General features: G+C 39.9%; 1 protein-coding gene across 1 annotated transcript in view; it reads left to right on the forward strand.

Annotated features, from left to right (window-relative positions):
- Positions 1-570: 570 nt before the first annotated feature.
- Positions 571-27379, forward strand: part of cd109 (CD109 molecule) — a 30900-nt gene continuing 4091 nt past the window's right edge. The window contains exons 1-28 of the mRNA XM_038727745.1: positions 571-644; positions 2824-2990; positions 3095-3123; positions 4511-4747; positions 5393-5518; positions 6216-6255; positions 6673-6754; positions 6877-6970; positions 7246-7387; positions 8163-8272; positions 9252-9509; positions 10192-10293; positions 10490-10552; positions 11020-11193; positions 11913-12065; positions 13134-13217; positions 13525-13594; positions 13732-13834; positions 14473-14590; positions 14924-15037; positions 17106-17324; positions 18393-18534; positions 22880-23056; positions 24452-24533; positions 24622-24839; positions 24968-24979; positions 25486-25656; positions 26516-26706. Coding sequence (XP_038583673.1) covers positions 571-644; positions 2824-2990; positions 3095-3123; positions 4511-4747; positions 5393-5518; positions 6216-6255; positions 6673-6754; positions 6877-6970; positions 7246-7387; positions 8163-8272; positions 9252-9509; positions 10192-10293; positions 10490-10552; positions 11020-11193; positions 11913-12065; positions 13134-13217; positions 13525-13594; positions 13732-13834; positions 14473-14590; positions 14924-15037; positions 17106-17324; positions 18393-18534; positions 22880-23056; positions 24452-24533; positions 24622-24839; positions 24968-24979; positions 25486-25656; positions 26516-26706 — 3552 coding nt within the window. The remainder of the gene's footprint in view (positions 645-2823; positions 2991-3094; positions 3124-4510; positions 4748-5392; positions 5519-6215; positions 6256-6672; positions 6755-6876; positions 6971-7245; positions 7388-8162; positions 8273-9251; positions 9510-10191; positions 10294-10489; positions 10553-11019; positions 11194-11912; positions 12066-13133; positions 13218-13524; positions 13595-13731; positions 13835-14472; positions 14591-14923; positions 15038-17105; positions 17325-18392; positions 18535-22879; positions 23057-24451; positions 24534-24621; positions 24840-24967; positions 24980-25485; positions 25657-26515; positions 26707-27379) is intronic.

Genomic DNA, 27379 nt, shown 5'->3' on the forward strand with positions numbered 1-27379 from the left:
GCCAAACCGAGTTGAGTCGAGGCAAATTGAGCTGGGACTGGTAATGGAAAAATGGCTTTAGTTAAACTGTGCAGAGCGTGTCGCGGTCGCTCCTTGTTTTAAAGCTGCAAGCTTTCACTTCTTTAATTTACTACTGACACTGTGCTACTTCGACTGTAAAAGGAAGGGGCCCGCTATGACCATCTTGCCTTGGGGCTACGTGCTAACTCATTACATCCCTGCTGACAAACTGACAGTTTTAATGACACACTTTGAGTTTTGGAGCCCCTTGGGAGGCCACCTACTTTTCACTTTTCCAGCTCCATGTAATCGCTGTGAGGCTGATGGATAACAGTTTCTATGACAGAACAGTATTAATATCAGAGTCAGAGTGGAAACACCCAGTCTCTGCTCCTAAATGAAGCCTCCCTGGGGGGATTCAGGTAAACTGTCACTGGCTCAGTTCAACAGGTGATACTGTATGAGGAGGAAGGGAGGTGGGGACACTGTCTGCAGGTACGAAGGCTGCCACCAACATCACCTGCTTCGAGCATTGAGTGAAGCCCCGTGAAGTGATATTCATTCACGCAAATGGAGCGTCTCCAGGTGTGGGGATTCTTCTTTGGCCTCATCTTTCTCACGGTCGCCCAGAACATCACTCACAGGTAAACTTACAGATCCAGGTAGATCCAGGGAACGTCACCTGGACAGTTTAAGGGACTGCTCTGGCACGTTTTCAGCTAGAACAAAATGCAGCAGCTAGGTTTTTGATTGGTGCTAAATCACACATCACTCCTATTTTAGCCTCGCTGCAGTTGAGGCCAGTTAAGTTCAAGTTTTTAAAATGCTTTTAATCACTTGTAAGGCACCAGAGGCAACAGTTCATTTGCACCCAGACTGTGGAAAGATATCACCCTCCCATTAGATTAGTGGTTGTTTGTGCTTTATGTTTGTATGTGGGTGTATGTGTATGACCTTCTGTCTTGTGTTTTTTTTGTTTATGCTTGATATTATATATACAGCACTTTGTAAAAAAGGTGTGTCTTACTGTACTTACTTACCTGCCTGAGGTTTCTTTCATTGGAGGCTTACATTTCACCTAATGTCTATGTTGTGCGTTTTTAAAAAAATAACATCTTAAGTAGTAAAAGTGACAAGATATCACTCAAATTTTGTTGAATTTAAACAAGTCATCACAGGTAAAATAATTTAAAAGATTTTAGTGTTAAATATGAACTAAGAGAACAACACTATCACCTGATGGGAGTCACAACCTACTTACCGTATTAAACTTAATCTCTCATAATCATCATAATGTATTTTTTTTTATTATTTCAAATGTATTACTCAACACATTCTCACGCGGCTTGGCGCTTGGTCAAGGCCCTTTGGCGTCATTTTTTGGCGTCACTGAGTACCCCTTTTCTGTCATTTATTGACATTTAAGGATCTGCGTTCAAATTAGCAACAACAAATATGCAACGTCTGGTAAAGTTAGCAACAATAAATATGCCACCTCCAGTTAGACTTTAAAAATAAAACGCTAGCGTTTCGAAACATCGCCATTTTGAAACAACATGTTATTAGAGTCATCAAATCTTGCAATTTGGTTAGGTTTAGGCACAATAAGTACTTGGTTAAGGTTAGGAAAAGATCATGGTTTGGGTTAAAATAATTAAGTAGGTCAGTTTACACGTAAGTTAACTTATGTCCCTTGCATGACTTATGCAATTTATGTAACTCGCGTAACTTCAATAAAAATATTTAATGTTGAGTATTTGTTTCATGCAGGACACGATCCCCGGCCTCCTGGTTCAAAGTCCGGGTTCTGGCTCTCCATCCACCAATATCATATGCCTACCTTTACCGTCAAAAACTGATGCTTCAGGGCTTCCCCCACTGCGTTGAACTATGATGCTATAGGGCTTACAAACTGACGCAGATGGGTCTTGACCATGCGTCTATATGTGACGAGTCGGTGGGTGAGAACATGTTGTGTTGTATCAAAAAACTACGTAAATCACTTAAAATTTTACAGAGATTTGGCACAGTTGGAACCTGATTTGGCATACTCTTTAACCTTTGAGATTTAGAGTGGACATCTGTGCACTGATCAGTCGAAATTCACTCGAGTCTAAATTGAGAATTTCCCCCTTTTGTCTTGATTTTGGTTAAGATTATTAGGAGCTCTGTGTCAAAGAGGAATAAGATACATCAAGCTTAGCGCAAAATACAAAGGGGAAATCCATGGACGACCCTAGTACTTTGTCACCCTATCCATGCTACACACCACAGTGAAACTAGGAGGCTCAGCTAGAAGCTCAGACCGACCATTTTTATCCATACCAAACACACATCAAACACCATGAACTTATATCACAACATAAATCGGTCTGTAATCACTGTACATGCAGTTATTGCCTTCCAGATATCTCTCATCTCATCCCACACCGCAATCCGACCACTCTAAAGAAAGCTCTGCTCCAGCTGATCAGCTGTGTAACTCATGTCACTCAAATCACCAAACTCACGGAGTTATAATAACAACAAACGCACCAATATATATTTAGTATACAGCTATAACCGCTTACTTAGTTTTGCCATTTTCGTTCATTTTACAGTTGATTCATATTCCTTAGCTTCTGGGTTATCAAAGGAGTCCAGAATTATGCATCTAGGCCTAATGTTTGAGGAGTTATTAGTGATTCATTTTGGGTATGTTAATTTAGGCGTTTTTCTTGGAAATGGGGACAAATAGCTGGTAGTTTCCAAATGGTTAAAGCTGTTGACCACAGAAGATCTATTGTGTATAATGTATTTAACCTGACCAATTTGGTTTTTCAGCCCCGACCCTCAGCCCTCGTACCTGCTGCTGACTCCCAGATCCCTCCGTCCTGGAGTCCCAGCATCAGTGTCAGTCACCATCCTGACCAACTCGTCGATCACTGTATCTGTTCACATTGTTCATGGCAACCAGACCGTGGCCTCACACTCAGCTACAGTTAAAGGAGGTGAAATCTTTTGTGCATGATCAGCAAAAGACTGTCTTCTGATTATAATTACTTGCAGCGAAATTAAACATTAAACATTACTGATATGCTTTCTGTTTTTAAAGGTTCAACCAAGCTGCTGACTTTGCCTCCTGTAAGTATGGCATATATCATTTTATATATTTATATTTATATATCAAGCTTTCAAGTTTTTAAGTGTAGCTCTAGGGATGTCACTCGATTCAACCACTGTTGAATGGATTGTCATGACATTTTGTACTTGTATTCATGGCCCCCAGAGGATGAATCCTAACTACTAACTCCCCTGACTTTTCAACTAGCATCACTATAAGGTTGACATTTGTAATGTTTGACAATTCTCCCAACACTAATGGATTGACACATTCATGGTTCTCTCAGGAGGAATTGTAATCACATCGGTGATCCCTTAACTTTTCAGGTCGTATTACAATACCTTGGTTTATAACCAAATACCTGCTAAACTAATGACATTCCCATCAGCCTTAGTCTGACTATGTTCACACTGCAGTCCTAAATGCTCAATTCAGATTTATTGCTTAAATCTAATTTCTTTTGATTGACACTTAATATCATTACTTAAGTGTGACCCTAATCAGACTCCAGTGTGAACTGGCCATGGCCTACAAGTGACCAGCATCTGAAGAATAAAGAATAATACAATGTCATCAGCAGCATGCTTTGATACAAACAAACATGGAGGCCACAGAAGTTAGCATCTACAGTTTTATTTTTAAATTTATTTCAGGTGAAAGAAAGGGAATTTTTGAGCAAAAAATAACGAAGGCCATGAACTCTCGCATGACCTCTGATCTGACTGTCCAGACCAAGGTAGCATTTCAAAAAATCTGACCTGATTTGGACCACGTCTGAAAGAGGCTTAAATCTGAACTGGAAAAGATCAGATTACATGTGACTCAGGCTGTTCATACTTATATAAACATATCAGATCTGAGTCACATGTAAGCAAAATAAAAATCAGATTTGGGTCACTTTGGCCTGCAGTCCTTGTGAGCATGTCAGTCCAGCCTCATAGAGCAGCTAGCATGGCGGTTGATTCTTAGTCTTGTTTACTGAAAATTAATAATTTTTTTTTGTCAAGGATAACTCAGATTTGGTTGTACCAAAGATGTACTGAGGCAGATTTATTACAGTTGAATACTTGTTTTTTAATCAAACCAGAACACTGACTGTCTGTTTTTATAGTAGAGAATAGAGGCTTTTCCTTGAAGTTTAAACTGAGAGTTTTCAACAGAAACAGAGTGAAATTCAGACAGATGTTGAGCAGATCCACAATTAAAGCCTCAAATCTGGGCAACAGCCCGGCTCTCAGTCTTCCGTCCCTTAATTTACAGACAACTAAGACACTTTGCACTCAGGTTGGAGCAGCTTCAAGAATATATCTCTACCGAGGTTTTAGGCATCTTTGATTTCCATTATAAAATACAAAATCTAATTAATCTCCAGAGACTTAAACAGAGCTAAATGTTCTACCCCTGCAGATCCATCAGAGCGAGTCCAGCTACTTGCAGCCTTACAGCCTGGAGGTGAAAGGCCACGTGAGTGGCGTCGAGGTTTTCTCCAACTCAACGCAGCTGGACTTTGACACCAAAGGCCTCTCCACCTTCATTCAAACAGACAAACTGAACTATTGGCCCAGGCAGGTGGTGAAGATCAGAGCGGTGTCCATTCACCCTGACGGGAAACCTTACATGAGCCCAGTGGACATCATCATCAGAGTGAGGCTGACATCAACATACAGTATACATAAAGTCTCCAAATATACCATTTATATATAGTGCTTATTTATATTTCAGCATATTAGTAGTCAAACATCTTCATTATCAATCAACTCAAACATCCACTTTAGGAACAAGTAATCCAAAAATGAAACTGTCAATAAAACCCACATTGTTCTCAGTTAACAGCAGGTTTATGTAGAAGTGCATATCTACAGTACTTTACACAAAAGATAACAGCAATCAGGACATTAATCAACACAATACAAAAACAAAACCAAACAAAAACTGTAAAAGAAGCTTCATAGTATGAGAGAACCCAGAAATAACAGACCAGATATGAATCAAAATCACTGCCAAAGTGTAATTTATTATATTTCTTTTACAGTTATTTTTAATTATACAGTGTTTTGTTCAGATTTTATTTATCGTAAGATGTGCATATATACAAATGTATATGTTTTTTAATTTATTGACAAACTACCACTGGAATGAGTAGATCTACTGCTTGAAGGGTGTATTAAGCAGTCTGCTGATCAACATGACTTTCAAAATCACTGACAGAACACATCGCTTGACTCGAGCTCTGTCCTACATTATATAGCAAAATTTAATTTCTCTCTATACATGTTCTACCTGATCCAGGATCCGAGGGGGAACGTGCTCAGACAGTGGCTGGCTGTCGACGGCGTCCTTGGGATTGTGTCTCAAGAGTTTCAGCTGTCTGAAAACCCACCTCTGGGTCAGTGGACCATCGTCACCACAGTCAGTGTAAGTCTGCTACATCTCATCCAGTCCATTAAGTGTGTAACTGACCGTGCTTTAATAAGGATAGGAACCCATCTCAGATGGATAAAGGATATGTGTCTATTATATTTTGTTGCCAAATTCTTTAACTTAATTTATCAGGATTTTAAAGTCGAAGACCAAATTAAATTCCTTATTGGCATTTTCAGAGTGTTTGACAACAAATGACATGCTAAATTACAGTGTAGACGGAGCTCATGCAAGGAAAGCAGATGACTAATTCTCTACCAGAGCTGCAGACTTGAAATTTGGACTGTGGGTAACACAAATGCAACAAAATATATACTTAAGTAAAGCTTAACTAATGCATGCCTCATGATTTTATGCATGAATCAACGCAGGTTTTCACTCTGACTTTATGTGGTTATTTAACAGATCATAAATTTAGGAATATTAATTCGTACTTACTTTATGTCTGAATTCATAAGCCACCAAATTAGAAAAAGGGCATTACAGACCCATGTGTCTGATGGGCCTCAGGGAGAGTCCAAAGAAAATACTGATAATGCTGGGAAGAGCCTTGCTTTTTAATAATATTAAAAATAAGATCCCCAACCGAGTAATTTCCACGCAGTCCCTTAGCAAGAGTAACAGTCAGGCAAGTGGCCCCATGAGGCTGTTAAAGCAGAAAACAAAAATATATCCTCTCTGTGTTTTACAGGGCATTTCAAGTGAGAAGTTTTTCAACGTGGCTCATTACGGTATGTATACTCAGTATTTTCTTTTTCCGTACAATAAATGGTGAGCAATTGTACAAAAGCGTTACATCTAAATTTCTTCTTCATCTCTGGGAAGCATAACTAGTTATCCAGAAAACACCATCACCCTACATATAGTATATATGTCTGTTCCTCACCCAGTTTTATTCCTCCTAAACAGCTGTTTCTTTTTTGAGTTGATTATTGTGTTTCAACATACATATTAAATTTATGATCATTAGCAGCCTTTTAATATAAATGTGTAATCCCTGGTGATATTGCTACAAAGTCCCTGACTTTTTGCAAGTGCACCAGGAAGAATTGATGCGGTTTTGAGGGCAAAGAGTAGTCACACCAAATATTGATTTGATTAATTTCCTTCTGTTCACTCATTTTGTATAATTAAATATCTGGTTGCAGTGCTGCCGAAGTTTGAAGTTGTGATAGACGCTCCGGATGTCATTTATCATGAGGACACTCTGTTGGGCTCCGTCACAGCAAAGTGGGGACCTTTGTTTCATTAAGTGCAGTTCCAACACTTTTATTGACATGTTTGTGTATTAATAATCTCATTTGTGATTAAAACCAGAGAATTATTTAAAACTATTATGTTTTCATCCTCAGGTACATTTACGGCAAACCTGTCACGGGACACATGAATGTAACGTTCCTCCATCATTTTCATGGTCTCGAAGAGGCTTATAATGAAGATAGAGAGGTGTGTAATTTTATTTAAAGCTCCTAACTTTGATTTGGACTGATGATCTGATTAGATCAAAAATGCATATAAACTTTTGAGGATTTGGTATTTGACCTGTTTTATATCAGTGCAAATAAAATACTTCAGGTTTTTTGGACACACATCTCCTTGATAACTGGTAAATTGTAATGGACATTAATCAGTATATTTTATTTTTTTGGACTCACTAACTAATAAATCAGCCAACAATAATGAATCAATGTACTTAATGACATCCCTGCTGCTTGATTTAGATTGAAGGCACTGCCTACATCTTTTTTGACTTTCCTGAGCGCCACCTGATGAGCAGGAGAGCTCTACATATGGTCTTCTTTGACGGATACATGGATGAAGAGTTTCTAATGATCATGGTTAATGTGACTGACCACCTCACAGGTAATCAGTTTTCACCTCACACCTCCTGGCCACACTTATGTATGGCACTTTGCGTGTTTCCCTCGGAAGCGAGGACACTGAGGTCCTACAATGTGAATATTTTAGTCAATTTTAGCTTCAATATATTTAAATGTGACTCCTTTTAGACCAGCCAATTCATAAATAAACATCCAACCACAACTGTATCCCTGTCACAGGGATAATGATGTAATTCTGTTCTAATTTTTCATATCTAGTTAAACTTCAGTGAATTTTGATCCGCACATTTGCACCGCTGACCCAGTCTTGACAATACTGGTCTTTAGGGAAATGGAGACTAGAGTCAAAAATGGAGAAAGCTTTTATTCAATCTATTATATCACCAACACGTCCTCATACCTAAACAACAAAACAGGTCAACTATCAAGTGTCCCAAATTGAAATGTAGGACCGTTTTTCAAAGTAGACAAAATGTAGGAGCATTGGCAAGTACCAGTACAGCGACGGGCATGCTGGACCTTAAGTACGTTACATAAGTCACATGACCTAAGTCACATGATGTTTGACAAGTAGAAAACATTGTAAAAAAAAAAGGTTGTAAAATTCGCACGTTATGTTGGTCCTCAATGTCAGTCATCTAGAAAATGTGTTCTCTAGGGTGTTTATTCCGTGTGACCAAGCCTTTAGACCTTCACGTTGAGAAAGACAATTTACAGAGAATATATTGGAACCGTTAACTGATTAATAAAATGTTAATGGGTAATCAAAATAACTGTGAGTGCTTCTCATATTTCAGGTCTTACATATAACAGTAACACAAAGGTGTTCTTGGCAAAGCACAGATATAAAGTTTCTTTTGAGGACTATCCCCAAATATTAAGGCCATCTCTGAACTTCACTGCCAGGGTAAGAAAAGCTGTCTTTTTATTTAATTTTTATTTTCTACTTTTGCTTCTCTTATTAAATTGATTTACTTATAATAAATATACAATTATGGATAATGTACGGAAGGCCAAAGCGGCCATCGATCTGAATATTTTTTTTACTCCATTTCCAGTGGTAACAGGATCATTTTCTTGAGGTAATGAATGTTGCTTTAACATGATAAAGAGATGACAAAACAGTAGTTTAACACAGTGGTTTAATTGTAATTTCAGTGTTACTGTCAGTGTCACTGGTTAGCTCAGTTGGTAGAGCACAGAACTCATATTCTTTGAGATGTGGGTTTGATCCTTACTAACAATCAACTGTTTATTTATTTGTTCTTATGAAGGGACTGTTTTACATGCTCACGATAAAGCACATGCTGGGCTATGTGCATCCCGGCGATTGGTCCACATCCATCAACCTACGGACCTTTCATTTCCCTATCATTCCCAGGCAGAGGAAATTCCTGCGCTTCTCATTCAGGGGAATCCATTTAAAATTACACATTTCCTGACTATTTCAGAACCTTTGAAATAGTCTGGAAATGTGTGATTGGATTCCCCTAAATCTCTTCATAACGACTTTGTTGAAGAGGATAATAAAAAACACAAAAGAAGAAAAAAACAAGTTATTGAAAACAGGAGTCTACCAACTGAGCTAACCAGCCACACAGAAAAGTACTTTGAAATTATTGTTAAGAAACGCACCAGCCGACCCCTGTATGCAGCTATGGTTTGTTATCTCAAGATCCCGAGAAAATTATCCCATTCTCACGGGAAAAAGGAGAAAAAAAAATAGTTGATGTAGTTGCGTGGCTACTTAGGGCTTAACTTTTACGTACTGACACTGGAGGACAAGGGCCTCTTACACAATAGATTTTTACATATTGTTCTCTGTATTTCTACAGAAAAGGATAAAAAATTAAAAGCTTTCTGTCAATAATTTTCTTGTCTTGTAGCTGAAAATATCTACATACAACGATCAGCCGCTGTCACTGGAGGATCAGCAAAAGGCCGTTCAAGTGTCAGTGATACAGCAAAAGCAAAGTCAGTGGAGTTGGAAAATGGATTATGTGGAACAAAGAATACATCGTCAATCAAACATGTCAGGTCCAGAGGAGATGCCTCCTAAAGAAATGGAGTTTCGTGTTCCTGCAGATGGAGTCATACCTCTTCACATCCAGCTCATGAATGAAACTGAAAGACTTACAATTGATGTAAGATTATACATCAAAGTTTCAAAACCTTAAAACTTTATCACGGCTGCATAGTCAGTCTGTACAGGAAACAGGTTTTAGACCTAATCGCACATCACTTCACTTGGCAGGAAGAGTTTACTTTTAAACTTGTTAAAACTTACAGTGGTAATGTCCAAGCGACTCTCTCGAATAATAACTACCGCAGGAATCAGGAATCAGGAAGACCAAAACCTGAAGTTTATCATCTGCATAGAAGTGAAACAAAAAGCCATCTTTACATATTTCCGGAGCCAACTGGGGCAAATCAAAGTGTTTTTGTTTTTTTGGTTGACTGTGATTATTCATTGACCATTCATTTTCAGTCCTTTGCTTATTGTAACCCATTATAAGGTCAACTGAATGTGTGCAGCTTTTTTAAAAGTTCTGTGGAGTTGTTGTCCTCTAGTCCCGCTACGGATCATTTCGTGGTCGTTATTGTGTTAGAGCATTATGGCAAATTTAAAATATCAGAAGATCTGAACCTGACCTAGGTGGGAAGTGAAAAAGATGACCATTAACCATGTCCACAGACAAATTGAGATTTTTTCATCACCTGCAAAAAAGATGTACGGCAAGATGTATTTAGCACTATGAGATAAAACTCGACTCTTGCACATATTTTTACTTTTTTGTTGTTGTTTGTTTGTTTGTTTGATTTCAGGCTTCTTTTGAGGACAGCCACAAGAGTCTACAACTCTATAGAAGCTACACATCCTCCAGTAACTCCTACCTGCAGATTGAGAAACCCACCAAACCCCCAGAGGTAAAGATGAGGAACTTAATACGAGATTACATCTGTGTCGCATTGTTCTGGCAGCACTGTGGAAATACTGTTGGCAGAGTAGTAAAAACGGGATGTACATTTATTTCACTGATGTACTTACACTGCCCCTCCTGTACTGTTTGCCCTTAGCACACATAAAATAATCATCAAACAGCATAATCTTCTCTTCCTTCAGGTTGGTTCACCCCTCCTGTTGCACATTGAGAGGAATTTTCCAGTGGATAATATTCACTACTTGGTAAGCACCATGTTCTGATTTAAAATATTTATTATATTACATTTAATTGATTTACAATGTATTCAGTCTTCAGAAGCTTTAGAGTGAATAACTTCTTAATAAACTTGAATTTTCACAATATCTAGACTAGATTTGTAGTTTTTTTATTTTATAGATGTTCCATGTTGCTATGTTCTCAAAGTTTTTATTTTATTATTTAATTTTACCTGATATTTGTTTGTAATGTTTGCTGTCTTCCTCCTAAATGTTTGTGTTTTTACACTGCATCTGTTTAAATTTTGTGCAGCTCTTTGTGGACATACTTTTTGTGGAATAGAACTAGTGCTAGGTTTGTTAATATCCAACTTTAGTCAAATTAATCTTCCAGCTTGTTCTGGAGTTTGTCTGCCACAGCTTTAAATGTACCATTTATAAAATAATTAATTATAAAAGACTAAAGGACTCACATCTGTTTTCTGTGTGTGAAGGTGAAATCCAGAGGTCAGGTGGTTTCTGCTGGGAAAAGCTCTGGTGATCTAACTCTGGTCCCAGAAATCAGCTGGGCTCCTCTTGCCTGCATCATCGTCTACTGTGTGCATCCCAACGGAGAGATTGTCAACGACGCGATAAAGCTACCCTTCGACCAAACTTTGCAAAACCAGGTGATTTATTGTTTCAGTTGTTTTAAAGATTTGGTCTATATATATATATATATATATATATAAAATTAATTAATTACATTCAAGTTAGCTAGCTAGCTAACTAGCTTTCTGTTCTGTAGCAACCTTGTTACTTTGCCTAAACCACGAGCCAATCAGAAACTCGTGTAATGTTTGGAAAAAGGGGAAGTTAGAGGTTAAGTTTGAATTTCTTCAGTCACAATAGTCCCCTGCCTGGAAAGAGCAGCCTCAACTGAATTACTGACCGTCAGAAAGTTTTTTTTTATGAAATAAACATAGTAACTAGTAGTGACTAACTTACCTGCAAAAGAAGTCGTCCCATCAGAAACTGTCAGTCAAAGCTTAGCTGATGACAATAGTTAGTCAGAAGGTGTGTGGGCTACAAAACTCACTTTCAGGAGGTTTAAACACACTGGAACTCATCTTTTGCAGCTTTCCTGTACATCTGTTAAATAAAATCAAGCTTTTGAGTGATTGTGTGTTTTTTACGGCTATCTGGACTTTCAGTTTGACCACTGGTTGGACCGTATTTTCAACCAAAAGCAAAATAATTCAGTACTTGTCAATGTGCACCACCTATTTAAACCAGTTTTTGGGGGGAAGACCTGATGTCTATATTGCCAGATGTGATGTTGTGTGGTGTACAGTGGTACATTGAGGTGTATGATTCTGTGTAATGATCGCTGGCCTTTGATTGGCAGGTGTCTCTAAACTGGAGCAACACTATGAGGATGCCAGCTGACGAAGTCACACTGAGAGTCAAAGTGGCTGAACCGGGTTCTCTGGTCGGCATCCTGGTGGTCGACAAGGCCACAAAGTGGGCGGGATCACAAAATGACATCACCAAGGAGACAGTGAGAATAACGTTAAGTCATCTTCACAAAATACACCATGACCATGATGGACATTACAACTGCTAATAATCAGCATGTTAGCATGATCACTGTGAGCATGTTAGCATGCTTATGTTAACATTGAGCCTCCCAGAACCGCTAGAGTGGCTTTATACTCTTAATCCTATTTAAACTAAATTCCATTCACCTCTACTGTATTGGCGTGAAGGCAGAAATCTCAGAGACAGATATGTCCTGGACAAATCAAACCAAAACTATCTGCATGGATAGATTCCACTAGAGGCAAGTGCCCATAAACTCCAGTCTGACCCTCAGTCAAAGTGATAAATCTTAAAGCCTTGAGTCACATGTTTCCTGTTTTCTAAAGACAGTCGATTGTCATTAAAAGTGCTTTTACAACAGTCTGTCTTGTGATCCGTGAATACCAGAAGCTTCCACAACTCCCCAGGGTCCTCCTCAGTTTAATATTTTCCTACAGGAACCATTTTCCAGCTATCATCAACCTGCAGGTACTTCTGTGAAACCTAATCCGCACCACCCCCCAACCCAGAACCATGAACTGTTTTATCCCAGATTGGCCAGTTGTGAAAATTCTGGTGACGGAGTTGACCCTTAGATGGAGATCTCACAAAACTCTATACAGCTTACAAAGTGTTGTTTATTGAAGCCCAGCCAGGGAGATCATAGCATCAGCACACAAAGTGAGAACACAATGAACCCACAAATCTGAAGAATCCCTCTTGGTCCACAGTATTTATCCCTCAGCTATCCCAGTAGTGTCTATGCTCTTTCTCTGCAAGGTCATCTTTAACTGGCCAAAATCTGAGCAGCAGGATGGTATACTCAAATGCATTGGTATCTGGAGGTAACATGTATTGCATTTGAGACAGAGGAAGTCCTTGTTTAATGAGTCAAGGATCAGTCTACTTTTGGGCCATAGCTCACCTGTTACCTCACCGAATTAAGCAGGTTTTAGACAATTGTTCTTCTTATGTCCCTGTCTTTTTTGTTGATCTTTGTGGGCTGCAACAATAGAGGCTCTTAGGATTTCTGGTGTTGTTTTCACAGGTGCTGAAGGAGATGAGGGAGTATGGTGTGACCGACGCCTACTCTGAGATGTTGAGAATGGGCGATCCGTACTCCGTCTTCAAGGTTACCCTCCCCAGAGACACATCACAACCAACCTACCTTCCTATCTATCTATTGAAAAACTATTTGTGTTTAGGAGCACCCTCTCAGAGCAAAATTGGATGGAAAAGCTCCAAAATGACAAATGTAGACAACTACATTAGCTTTCCCATTATCATGTGAACCCTAGGTTTAACTATAATAACTTAGTTAGATGTAAATGACTTAAATGTAGCCAGCGGCCATAGAAGCTGTAGAAGATTTTAATATTTTATGATTTTCCAGCCAACTATGAAATGTGTATTTTTGTGTCTTTCATGTGTTTGTGCAGACATGTGATCTTGTGGTGTTGACTGATGCCAGTTTACACATGAAGGAACATCCGATGAAGCTTGCGTTTCGTATGTTTGATTTATATTTATATAAATCAACGTTAATCAAAAAGCTTGCCTTGACAGTCACTTTTGTTTGTGTTTTTTTTTACATTTTTGTGACTATGCACTGCTAATATAACTGGCACTCATCTTCTAAATAACAGGAGAAGGGATAGTTCCCATTTTCCAGACAGACAGTACACATATGGAGCCACGAGAGCGCTGGAACTTTCCAGAGACCTGGATATGGATGGACACCAACACAAGGTGAACTTTCAGAAACATACTATTGTGGAATAACTTCCGTCTTCTCTTGAGTTTTAGGTGAAGTTGAAATACATCAGACAAACAGGTGGAGGCTGATGGCAGAGATTTTGGGTGAAAGGCACTAACATGTTCATGTCAGTAATAGGAAGGAAGATTTGAATGTCCGCATATAAGTGTATGTACAAAGAAGATAAACAATCAAGTAACCCCGCCCCTAAACCTACCCTTCCTCAGGTCCATATATTTACTACTATTAATTTACTTTAGTTGCACTAATACTTTTATAGCTCAATAAACAAACAATGAGGTTTATTTTCATGAAAAAGAACAGGATTTATTCAAACAATAACAGCATCTACAGTAATATCTAAAGCTGGCATCATACAACATAGTGAGGGAACTTTTATATTAATATATATTAAATATTAATGCATGTAAGTGGCTGTTAAAAAAGCTATACAGAAACTGAAGCTAAATGCTATAAATAAAGCTTTACAACATGAAGTCTGCAACATATCTCATGACACTCTTGGCCTGGTGCACGTCACGTGGAGGACACTGCAATACAGTAGTTTTTATTTCTTTATCAATTTTTTTGTTTAATATTAAAAATCATTTTTCTTATGTTTTTTCCTCAGTAATTCAGACACAAAAGAGATAACTCTGACTGTACCAGACAGCATCACAACCTGGTCAGCCACTGCCTTCGTTATGTCAAAGAACCTGGGCCTGGGCATCGTAGAGAGGCCTGCAGAGGTATTTATATCACTTGAGTGAAAAAGACAAAATAATAGTCAGCTTAAGAAAATTCCCCAGACCCAATTATTAAGTATTTATTGCTTTGAAATTTGAATCATTTTCTGATCAGTCAATTTTTCAGTATTCTTTTACTCTTCTCTCCTTTAGTTAAAGTTTTTTTTTTTACCCCTTTAACTTCTTGTATTACACAAAAGTTAATGTATGAATTATTGTATGGCTATTATTACTACTTTCAGCTGTTAGTTTGGGTGCATTTTGTCCTGTTGGTGATATTTACGCCTGATGAGACACTATCAAGTTTCCATGTTGATTTCCATGATGTTCCTGCAGCTCACGGTGTTCCAGGATTTCTTCTTGTCCTTGAATCTGCCGGCCTACGTTATCCGAGGAGAGGAGTTGCTGCTAGAGGTCATTCTGTTCAACAACCTCCAACAGGACCTGAAGGTCAGTCTGATTCCTCTTACACAGCTGGGCCGGATGACAGCCTCAAAATAAGCTAGATTTTAATGAATAATATCAGAGTATGATGCAGCCCTAGCCTGGGCCAATCAGCAGCCAGTATGTCTCTTTGTTTTGACCTTTTACAAGTAGCGGCTCGCATTCCTCAACCTGCACAGTCAGAGTTAGTGTTTGGGAAGCCTTAAAGTGAAATTCCACATTAAATCTACCTGCTGCCGTTACAATTCCTAACTAATGATACCATTTTTTTCATTTAGACCAGAAGCAAACTAATTGTACAGACATTGTGTTAACCAGAACCAAGATGTACCATCACATCACCTGATTTAGCCTCTTTCCGTTGGCTCCTTGTTTGTTTTAGAATTGATTTTAAAATCTTAATTACTTTTAAGGATCTCCGTGACCTGGCTCCAGATTTCCTTTTGGACCTTTTGATTCCTCATAGGCCTTTGTGAAGCTTGAGATCCTCAGGCAGGGTTCTCTGGTCCCTTCCTGAGTCCAGGCTGAAAACTAAAGGGGACATAGGCTCTGAAACAACCCGCCTGAGGATATTAGGCTATCTTCTTTCAAGTATCTTCTAAAAACGCCCCTTCAGCGGAAAGAATATCCTAATTTTATCTGAGTCTTTTATTTTATTTTATTCTGCTCCTCATGCATTTGATCTTTCACTATGATATTGTATTTAATGTTATAAAGATTTGCCATTTAAATATAATGAACTTTTCATTTTCTCTTAGGTAAAGTTACATCCAGCATTGGCACGTTTCCCACTGTTTTACAGCACTCACTGACGACACTAACAAGGCTGGCTACAGATGTGTCTGCAGACATTTTTTATTTAAATCAGCCTCTTGAGTGCAGGCATTGGCCGATGCCAAAGATTGGATGACTGTGCATCAGCTCTCACTCACCTAAAATTGTCTATGTAGCAAATATACAGGATCCCAGAAGCCTACAACCCCAATGTTTTCGTGATGAAAAATGTCCATAAAACTTCTCAAACTACTCCTTAAGCTCTGGTCACATCACAACATGGCACCGCAATTCTTCACTTTTCCTTGAGAAATGTAATGTATATTGACTTGATAACTTAGAGGGCTTATTGGTGACCTACTGTGGCTGGCGAGCTAATTACTAACCTACTAGTACTAGTAAGTTGGCTCTGGTGTTTAGAAAGCTACGTACCTCGGCCACTAACTTGACTGTTGATCAAGAGTAGTGTTTGTATCAAGTCATTGACTGCAAACTACTGTGGAGCAGTTTAAAATCCAGCAGAGCAGAATTAAATAACATCAGCATCAGCACTGTCAAAATGATATTGGTCAATGACACAAATTTGCATCCCAAAGCCAACTTTTAATGAAAGTCCTGTGCAACTTTAGTGTCTTTGTCCACTTACATAAGTAACTTTAAAAGATTTGATTGAAAGCACACAGGCTCTTCCTAGCATAACTCTAAATGTAGGTTTGCTCACTCATTTTTAATTTCACAGGAACTCTCTAAACTGTCAGGTTACCTAAAGTTGGCAATTTAAACATTTGTACTTTGAACCGCAGCAGATCTTTGGTTGCCACTAAAAGACGTTTATCCAGGGTGTTAAAAATCGTGATGTAGGTCACTTTAAACAAATTGTGATGTTGTTATTGTCCTGCTCAGGCGACAAGATATATCTGCTTTAAATCAAGTCTGCCAGTGTGATATCTCACTGTGTACCAACAGAAGAATACAGCAGGTGCTGGATTACAAGTAACTGTTTGGGAAATTAATGTGGTTCACTGGTTGTTGTGAGCATCAGGTTGCTGTAATCTAATGAGGCATCAGTGTTTGTAATATCTTATACAACTTGGCTGTCACCTCCGATGAAGACATGACTCAGGTTCTATTATACCTGAAATCCTTCAACACATAATCTCTTCCATACCCCTGCGAAGCTGTTATTTGGTATGGTATTTGGTTACAATAACATGCTTCTTTCGTTTCCTCCCAGACTCTTTGTACTGCTAGGCATCTTTTTAATATGATCTGGGTGGGTTGTTTCTGTCTTTGTTGTCAGGTCACGGTGACTGTTGCACAGAGTGAGAGCTTCGAATTTGTCTTTGCGGACAATGAGGAGCTCCTCATGCCAAATGTTCGTTGGGTGTCTGTGGGGAGTCAAAGCGGAACGACCGTCCTCTTTCCCATCAAGCCGCTGGTCCTTGGAGACATCCCCATCTCTGTGAGAGCTATTTCGTCTGCGGCATCTGACTTAGTCCGCACGACGGTGCTCGTCAAGGTGAGAAAGTCCCACAGGGTTCAGGTGTATGGTATGTAACCCTACAGGTGTAAATGGTTTGCAATGGAGAATTAAACACAATGAAAATTAGATGCATGAGAGGTTAATTTGGTGATGTCACACAGTAAATGGCACCCGTAAAGATATGTGTTATATTGGTAACACTATACATAGACACCTCCTATTAAGCATTTATAATCAGTAGATAAACATTTATTAAATGGTTTATAACGCACTATAATTTATTCGTAAGCAGATGTCAGTATGTATTATAGCGTTATAACCATGTATTAAATGCTTATATGGTGCCAATCTTTAATCCTTATTGAGGTCAACAAAAGGGCAACAACAAGCATTTACTCAATTACTTCCTCTCAGGTTTTACTGCAGTCAAACCATGTCACTGACCTTTCTGACTTCGTAGAGGTCAAGAGTCAACACAGCGAGTGTCAATAGTTCATTAAAGCATCATAGCCAATAAATAACACAGGCAACTATGTATTTAGAGAAAGCCTCATTTATATAAATAGTATTTGCAGTGTTACCTGCTCATAACCCCTCGTCACTGGTCTCTTACTGGACAGTATGTCTATGAACTGAGGTCATGAGTTAGTAAGAGTGCTAAAGAGTCCTAATGTTTAAAGAACTCATCATACTTCTTTAGTCTAAATATGTTTCTGCTTTCCTAAGCTGGGGGTCCCGAACCACTGGATTTGTTTTTCATATTGACACGAGCAGAAGCCACTTCCATTTCCATTAAATCCCAGGTTTTTAACTGAAAGAACTAGTGAAGTGAGAAGTCAGAGGTTCAGCGTATTGCTCAACTCAACATGAACGTGAGAGTTGAACCTGTCAGATTGTGTTTCTCAGAGCGTCTGTCAACCTGCTGCAGCTCCAAAACAAACACAAAGCATTACAGACAGGAAATGCTTCTAATGGAATCAACCTTCATCTGCTTCTCCACTGTAACCCAAGAAATCTTGATCTTGTTGTACAGCTCTGCCTTTCCCAGAAATGTTACTCACCAGGTTTGTTTGTGTGTCTTTTTCATGGCTGTTAATTCTGTAGGCCGAAGGACTCCAACAGTCGTTCGCCTCCTCGATGCTGTTTGAGGTTTCTTCCTCACAATCGAGGCGTTCCCAAAACGTCACGTTCACTTTCCCGGCAGATGTTGTGGAGGGCAGCGAGAGAGCTTCAGTGACGGCTGTCGGTATGTAAACACACCGAGAAAAAACAGACTGGGATCACCTGAGGTCTCAGGCTGATTCTGGTAAAACAGAACAAAATGAGTACCGTCGATTCCTAATTAACAAGGATTTAGGATTTACTGTATAAACACAACACATAATCTGGTTCAGCTTATTTATCCACAGAGTCACTAAAAGACTGCCCCTTGTATGACATGTACCTGTCACATTTTTTTGTTTTAAACTAAATACAAATGAAAATCGTGTACAGATGAAAGAGTTAGACATTTTGGTTGGACCACTGTAACTGGCCAAAAAATAGCCCAAACCTATTGTCATCTGCATGGGAAATACCTGCAATCTATGCCATAAACATTTTTGTACCTAGGCATTTCTAATTTAAAAACAAAGACAAAGAAAGTGGCGTAAGTACTGACAGTGCAGTCGGTGTAATTGCACTGGGGGCCACGACACGAGGGACAGCGACAATGGCCAAATGGATTGTGATCAAATTCCGCCATCCATTCATTCATTCATACTGTGTAGGCATAAGTACTGCTTTTCGTGATTGCTATTTGTTCTGTGTTTGACTTACTGTATCAGCTACTTTGTGTTGATTTGTTACTGCAGGCTGGCTGAAGCTGTTTCGGTTGTATGATAGTTGGAGACAGCAGATGGTTTGAGTCGAGGGCAGGCTGTAAGATTTGCCTTTGGCACTTTGGGTGCTGTCCATGGTGCTGATCAAAAGCTGCAGGTTTGTGCGCCCGCGTGTACACGGGGCGGGGGGTACAAGAAAAATATTTTCACCGTGGCCAATCACAATTATGTTATGCTGATGGACAAAGAGGCTTTCAATGCAATGGCAAAGCTAACATGCCAATGTCTAGCAGCTTAAGTAATAATATAATATTTTCCATACCCCCAATCTCAGTCTAGAGCTTGTTAGCATTCTAACATTTGCTAATTAGCACTAAACACAAAGTACTGCTGTTGGGAATTTTTTAGTTCCTCAGGCCAAATTGCTACTTTGACCTGATGATGGCACTAAAGGAAAAGTCAGAAGATCTTTAAGTTATTAAAGTTCATCTAGAGCAGAACATGAATATCAAAGTCCATGGCAATTAATCAAATAGTTGTTGAGATATTTCAGTCTGGACCAAAGTGCTGGACCGACTGACCAACCCACACTGACATCGAGAGAGCTGCATGGATAGCATGGCTAAAAGTATACAATAGATAAAAGTATATGAAATAAATAAAACCAGTGAAAACCTGAGATTATCTTTAATATGTACTAAATCTTGCAATCATGGGTGCTCAATTACTTCATGTTAAGTAAATTAAAATAATAAGATTTGGTAACATGGCGCCTCATGCCAAGGATTTTTAGATCAAGGTAGATTTAATTTGTGGGTCATGGAATTTTTCATTATTTTAGAATCAATGGCAAAAATAAAATACAACCACTTGCAGTTAATACATACACAGATCAGCCATAACATTATGACCACCAGACTAATACTGTATAGGTCCCCCTATTGCTGCCAAAACAGCCCTGATCTGTGGAGGCATGGACTCTGCGACCTCTGAAGGTTTGCTGAGGTTTCTGGCAGCAGATCCTTTAAGTCCTGGAAGTTGCAAGGTGGGGCCTCCATGGATCAGACTTGTTTGTCCAGCACATCCCACAGATGCTCCATTGGACATAGATCTGGGAGATTTGTCAACACCTTGAACTTGTTGTTGTGTTCCTAAAACCATTCCTGAACCATTCTCGTTCTGTGGCCACTGCCTTCAGAGAATACCGTGTCCATGAAAGAGTGTACATAGTCTGTAACAATGCTTAGGTAGGTGGTGCGTCAAAGAAACATCCACATGAATGGCCGGACCCAAGGTTTCCCAGCAGAACGTTGCCCAAAGCCTCTCTCTTGCCTTCCCATAGTGCGTCCTGGTGCCATGTGTTCCTGTTATGACCTGGCTCAGAAGGCCACAACATAAGGAAAACACACCACTGTAAACGTTTAACAAGATATATTTATTTAACTCAAAATAAGCCAAATTCGGACTTTATTTCAAAGTAAAAGTGATGAAGTAAGTGGTACGAAACTTCAGTAGTTTCAGTCATGTCAGGGCAGAATGATGGATGCATGGAAAATGTGTGCAAGGGTGTTGTAATGTGCAAGAAACAATAACTACAACTAAAACAGCATGTCTAGAAACCAAGGCAAAGGTGGAACCTGTGCAGGGAGGTCTGTGACCTCAGCCCAGCCGCATCATCCCTAAGAATGACAATAAGGCGTTACGAATACTCTACAGAGCAATTAGCCCAGGTGTCCAGAGTTACTGCAGTCAGTCGCTTCAACTGCAAGGGATAGAGATTGACCACACATGACCCCACAGGGCATCACATTCCCCACGTAAGCGACGCACCCGGCCATCCAGCCTTGGCCGTCCACGACCATGTCGCTGGTTCACCGCTTTTCTTTCCTTGGACCTCTTCTGATAGTTTCTGACCCCTGCAGACCATTTTGGAGATGCTCTGACCCAGTGGTCTAGACATCACAGTTTGGCTCTTGTCAAAGTCACTCAAATTCTCACGCTTTCCAATTTCCTGCTTCTAACACATAAACTATGAGCACACAATGTTCACCTAATATATCCCACCCACTGACAAGTGCCATGGTAACGAGATAATCAGAGTTATTCACTTCACCTGTCAGGGGTCATAATGTTATGGCTGATTGGTGTATATTTAGTTTACTATCCTGACATCCCGTCTGTCACACATATGGACTCCAGCATGTTTTAAACATTAGACTCGTGTGTGTTAGACAACATGGATTATAATAAGCAGAGGGAGATTATTTATACTTTGTGGAAAACACACATGTTCAAACAGAGTGTTGCATTTCCATGTAACAAGGTGCAGACGTTCAACATGAAACACACGTGCAACACAAGCTGCAGCCCGCTGAGGTCATACGTTCCTGTGCACTCAGGTGTTGATCATACAAGATGTTTATAACAACGGTGAGAATCAGCATTGTAGTGATGTCAAAGGTTAAGTGCCGTGTCAGCAGCGAGGAGGAAACTTGTAATGAAGCAGCTGGTTGTAGTTCGTCATGTGGAAACATGACTTCACACACAGTAGATGTGAGTTCTCTCACCGAACTCAGAGATAAACTTGGCCTTGAGCTTCAAAGTTTGCAGGAGACATTTCAAAACACATCCAATCAGATGACAGCAGTTACCTTATGGACATAATGATGTAAAAAGATGTTGGAAAAACTACATGACATCTGTTTTCAAGTATTAAGACATTTATAAAAAATCTAAAAATCAGTGTGCATTGATAACTGGAGAAACCTTTTTACCAAACAGCAATCTGCAGGGGCAATGTAGCTTCACCAGATGTGTAGACATTTTACTTGACATTTTGATAAGCCTCCGAAATGTCATGACAAATATGCCAAGGACTTTTCTAATGAGAGAAAAATGACTTAGCAAGGCTGCAGACATTGTTCCAAATATTTAGCATTCAGACATCCAGGCTCAGGTTTTAACAATTTCTCACCCCCCAAAAGATTCAAGGAGACAGTCGTTTAAACTGATTTTCACACAGATGTCCTGACGCATCAGAAAGTTATTTTGCCTGAGTACAGCTCAGAAAATAGTTGGTAAAAGACACCGAAGACAAAACTAAACAAATGAACAGCTGATTAAACACCAGGAAATTACCAGGCTGTGAAAAAGCGCTTCACTGCCCTCCTTTGTTCAAACTTTCAAGTGTGTTTCCCCTTTAACCAAACCCGGCATCTCTGATGGGCGTGGTCAGCAGTGAGCGCTGCAGCACCTGTAAGAGCGATCTAACAGTGTGCTGACACACAGACAGGAAACAAAGCCAGACGAGGACAGAAGTGAAAGAAAAACTATAAAATAAAACAGGAAACAGCAAACTTAAAACGGTGGCAGAATTAGCCAGAAGACATCCACAGCTTGATAAGATCTTGGGTTTTATTTGCATAAATGAAGAAGTACAAAGACTTGAGGTTGAATCTGAGATCATCACACTTGACCTGCTTGGGTTTGACAGAGCAGTTGCGTTGCTCTTTTTACTCGTCTACCATTACTGTGACTCCGGCCACTGAGGTTTAATTAATCCAATGGGATGATTTCTGCCTCCAAAGCATCAAGGTCAGATCAGAATATTTGTATGACTAATCTGCTGCGACAGTGAAATATCCCTTCATGCACAGCTCTTCTGCTCTGCCTGATGTGATGTGATGTTCAGGATTGTAAACGGTAAACATGACTCATCTCCCCGTCGTTACTCATCACGTCTGATTAGTCTTTGTTTCCATGACTGTGAAGGTGACATCCTCGGCCCGTCCATCAGCGGCCTGGACTCCCTGATCCAGATGCCTCACGGTTGCGGGGAACAGAACATGATCAACTTTGCCCCGAACATTTACATCCTTCGGTATCTGAGCGCCACGGGACGGGTGGACCAGGACACAGCAGACAGAGCCACGGCCTACATGATGACAGGTAAACCAAGGACGTGGATTATGTCACAATAACTCATTCATAGCTCCTAACCAGCTTCTCTGAGCTGTAGAAAGGGGCATGTTGAGCCCTGGCACAGTTTGGGGTTCTCGTATTTTCCTGATTCCTGTGCTTCCTGTCTTCCATTTAATTACCTGATGTGTCTCACCTGTAGTTAATCACCCTGCCTGATTGTGTTAGTGTATATTGTCCGTAATCCTTCCTGGTCTTTGTCAGTCATTTGTGGTTCTTGCCTAGTGTGTCTGCCTGCAACTCTCGTTTTTATGTTTGTTCCCTGTGAAGTTTGGATTTTGATTGTCACCAGACTTTCCATTTGGATAATTGCTTTTCGTTTGTCTGTAGAGTTTTTATGCGCCTTCCTTGTTGGAATACTTCTATTTGGAACTACTGTTTTGGACATTGCATGCACTATTCATAAGTTTGTACCCTTCATGGTTCTATTTAATTAATTTAAATTTGTAAAATTCATCTTGCCATGTTAAGTGTCTCTTCTTAGGTCCAAAACCTGTTATCTGCCTGGGCACTCGGCACCCTTCTGACAAGCCCCCCTTAGTTACTGTTAAACTTTGAGACATGAGTCCTTGATTTCAGACAGGTGGACAAAAGAAGCATCTCATTTCTTGCTGGTGCTTGTCAGTTTTGATGGCTGTCACTCACAGATTTTATCAGTTAGCTAGCGGGCGTTCTTAACTGTGCGAGTTGGTTGAAAACAGGCTTGGAAGAAAAGTATCAATATAAATATAGTTGGTCATTCAAAATTCTACTTGAACACAACCCAACTAATATTTGGCGTCAGGCGTTGTTGTGAAGGGGGCGTTAACAGTTAGTAACAGCAGACTACTATATAAGTTATTCTGAAGGCAAACGTTTTTGTTTTTACAAAAGTTAAACTATTCAAACATTGTCATTTCTGGTACCATCATCAAGTGACACCAAAGAAAAGCATTCTCAATTTCCAACTGTGTTAATTCTTTTCTGACTTTAGCAACGTATCAACACCGCAGCAACAACTGATTCAGATGGACTTCAGGCTGTCAATGACATATGAATATGTCATTTTGTATAACCAGCTCTCACTACAAAATGCAAGAAATATCCATCTTGCATACATGTTTTTCTGCCAATAACGTCACTTTTTCTTCATGATGTGTCCCTTGGGTTTCTATAGAAACTTGTGTGTTTATACTTTGTATCTCAACATCAGCATTAGGAACACGATGTTTGATTCTATAAAACTGGTTTTGCTTGGATTAAGTAAAATAATCAAATTCTAGGACTTTTATTTGTTTATTTTTGGGGTTATTTTTCTCCATGTTCAAATTTAACGTTCAGAAGATGACCTGACTGCTGTATTATCTCCTGTGTGTTTCTCACCAGGTTATGAGCGAGAGCTGTCCTATCAGAGAGAAGACGGCTCCTTCAGTGCCTTTGGAGACCAGGACTCATCTGGAAGCACCTGGTACGCTTTTAAAGTACCTTAAAACAGAAAACCTCAGGAACACGACGCTTCTCAGGAAACACTGATGAAAGAAACTCTGTATCTGCAGGCTCTCTGCGTTCGTGCTGAGGTGTTTCCTGCAGGCTCGGCTGTTCATCAGCATCGACGCCCAGGTGCTGCACAGAGCAGCGGCCTGGTTAGGAGCCCAGCAGGAGGCTGATGGGAGATTCATGGAGCCCGGCCGGGTCATCCACACAGAGCTCCAGGGAGGCCTGGACGGCCCTGTGTCTCTCACAGCCTACGTCCTGATCGCGCTGCTGGAAGACAATGACATCAGGGTGAGAGTCAATAAATCAATCGAGCTTTATTTGTACACTGTAGCACCTTTCAAACAGATTTGTGCAGTTCTAATAGCTTTACAGATGACAGACAGACAATGCAAATCCATACAATACAACACTATGAAAGTAATGCACACGAGAAATGAATCAGAATTGGAATAAAAACAATAATATATAAACATATATCAAGTTTATTAATCATCAAAAATTCGAGAAAAACCATCCCAAAGGAGACACAATTTGTTCACCCAGAATGCACTGCAGCTCACACAGATGGGGGTTTGCGTAACAAGTGACGCCCACTTCTCTTTACAAAAGACAAATACTTACATTTGCACTCTCCAAACACATGTAAGGAAAAGTGCTATAGTCTGACTTGATTTTGCTCTTATGTATAAATAAACTCCCTCTGCTTGTTGTTTTCCCTACAGGGATCAATAAAGTTTGTTCTTAATGAGCAGTCTGTAAAAACATAAAGAGTGAAAGCTGGAGAAATTAATGTGGCCACAGATGGGGTTTTTTCATCTTCAGATGTTGCCTCATCACGCCGCATCTTTGGGATTTGATCTCATAAATGCCATTGAGCTGAAGTGACTGTGGACATGCTTGCTTCCCTGCTCCCTGTCTGTCAGGCGCAGTATGGAGCCAGGTGTCTGCAGCCCTGATGTTCCTGGAGACCCATCTGGCTCTCGGTGTCTCCAGTAACTACAGCCTCAGCCTGCTCACCTACGCCCTGGCTCTGGCCGACAGCTCCACCGCTAACATGGCGCTCAGCAAGCTGATTGGACGGGCTCAGAAGATAGGTATGATGACAACTGTGTCTGTGTTTGTGTGTCTTTACAATGACAGCAGTGGCCGATTTTCCTTTAAAATTCTCTTTAAATGCTCTGACAAAAATTATCCGTGGCTTTGGACTGTAAAAGCACAGCCAGTCCTACCTGCATGCACTCTGCCTGGGCACCTGCGCGTGAAAATGTGTTTTGGGTGAATGGTTTTCGAGGGAGTGCTAGCAGGAGGTGGGTGGAATTTTTTGGATACTTTCAAAATATCTTACTAGTTTCTCCAGCATTGCTTATCCCAGCCTTAATGTTTCCAGCTGACAAGTTTTAAAACTAGAATCTGACAAAAGGGTCTGAAAGATTCACTCGAGGGCTACAAACATGATGTCATGCTAAAAGTCTGAGGCTAAAGCTAACAGGTTCCATGCAAAAGGTCATTTTGGTCTGTTTAGGCAGTTTTCAGACAATTTTAAGCTTTAGTTAAGACTACCAGGTGAGTTTGGCAAACGTGAATCTATCTCTGGTAACGTTGGCTGGGAGTGTTGGAGTGGAAAATCCCCAAATCCAGCAAAGAACAGGACATATAGCTGCTAAAGTTAACTTCTCCACATAGTGAGGAGATACTGCACAGTGAATGTCTAGTTGCTTTCTATTCGTATAAAACGTGTAGCTTTAAAAACCCATGCAGTTAGTTAGCGATGTGTTTTTTGGCCTTGGAAGTTACCCAGTAAGTTAGGTAGCCAGAAATGCTAGGACAACATTGGGCAAGTTATCTGTGAGTCTGATGCACTTTCTTTCTATATGTCTTGAATTCATTGAAGAAATGGCCAATTAAATTGTACTTTTTAGTGATGCCTGTTCTCTGATTCCCCTCTGTGAGTAGATGGTGTCCCGATGTGGTCTTCCCCAGACGGTGGCCTGTCGTCGTCGTGGCAGCCTCGCTCTGCGGACATTGAGATGGCGTCCTACGTGCTTCTCTCTCAACACAAACTGGGTCTGATTGCAGAGGGCCTCGGCCTCATGAAGTGGCTCAGCCTACAGCGAAACCACAACGGAGGATTCGGAAGCACCCAGGTGAGTTACTACAAAGTGTGTAGATGTCAAGATTAATAATATGTAAAGTATTTCATCAGCCCGAAAGGGGCACAAAGTTCATCTTAACTTATTCAAGTAACAAATGAAAAAAGGTTGTAATCACAATATGTTGTTTTCAAGGTGGCCAGTAGAATAGTAACATTCTTTACTCTTAAAGGATAAGTCTGGTGATATTCTATATTTTATCAACTAATATGCTGAAAATGTGGATTCATCCGCCGCTGAAAATAGTCCCTAACAAATTCACTATTTCCTGCTGTTTGAGTAATGTTTGTTAAAAGATACAGTGAGCAGCTGTTTCAGAAGTAAGACAGTACTGAGAGACACACTTACACAATGTTGGTCTTAGTCTTTTCACGGATTTGTTTGCAATTAAAATACAAAAATGTTTCCAGCCTTACCCTTGAAAGCCTAACAACTGTTAACACCCTACGCTGAAATGTTGGCTTCACTTTGCCCTGTGCATCCTTGTGAGCGTGCTATTAGAACACACACGATACAAACATCAAAACAAAAAACAAAAAGGTCATTTACCTTTAAAGGACTGAAGAGTTTTTGAGACAGGAAACTGGTGAAACTGGATTGTCACAGGAGAAATTCCCATGTGTGTCACTTTAACAGAAAACTGTGGTTTGTGTCACAAACCCCGAGG

This window comes from Micropterus salmoides, unplaced genomic scaffold, assembly GCF_014851395.1.
Source record: "Micropterus salmoides isolate LMB-PRFRI ecotype aquatic unplaced genomic scaffold, ASM1485139v1 Ms_hic_scaffold_18, whole genome shotgun sequence".
Taxonomy (NCBI): domain Eukaryota; kingdom Metazoa; phylum Chordata; class Actinopteri; order Centrarchiformes; family Centrarchidae; genus Micropterus; species Micropterus salmoides.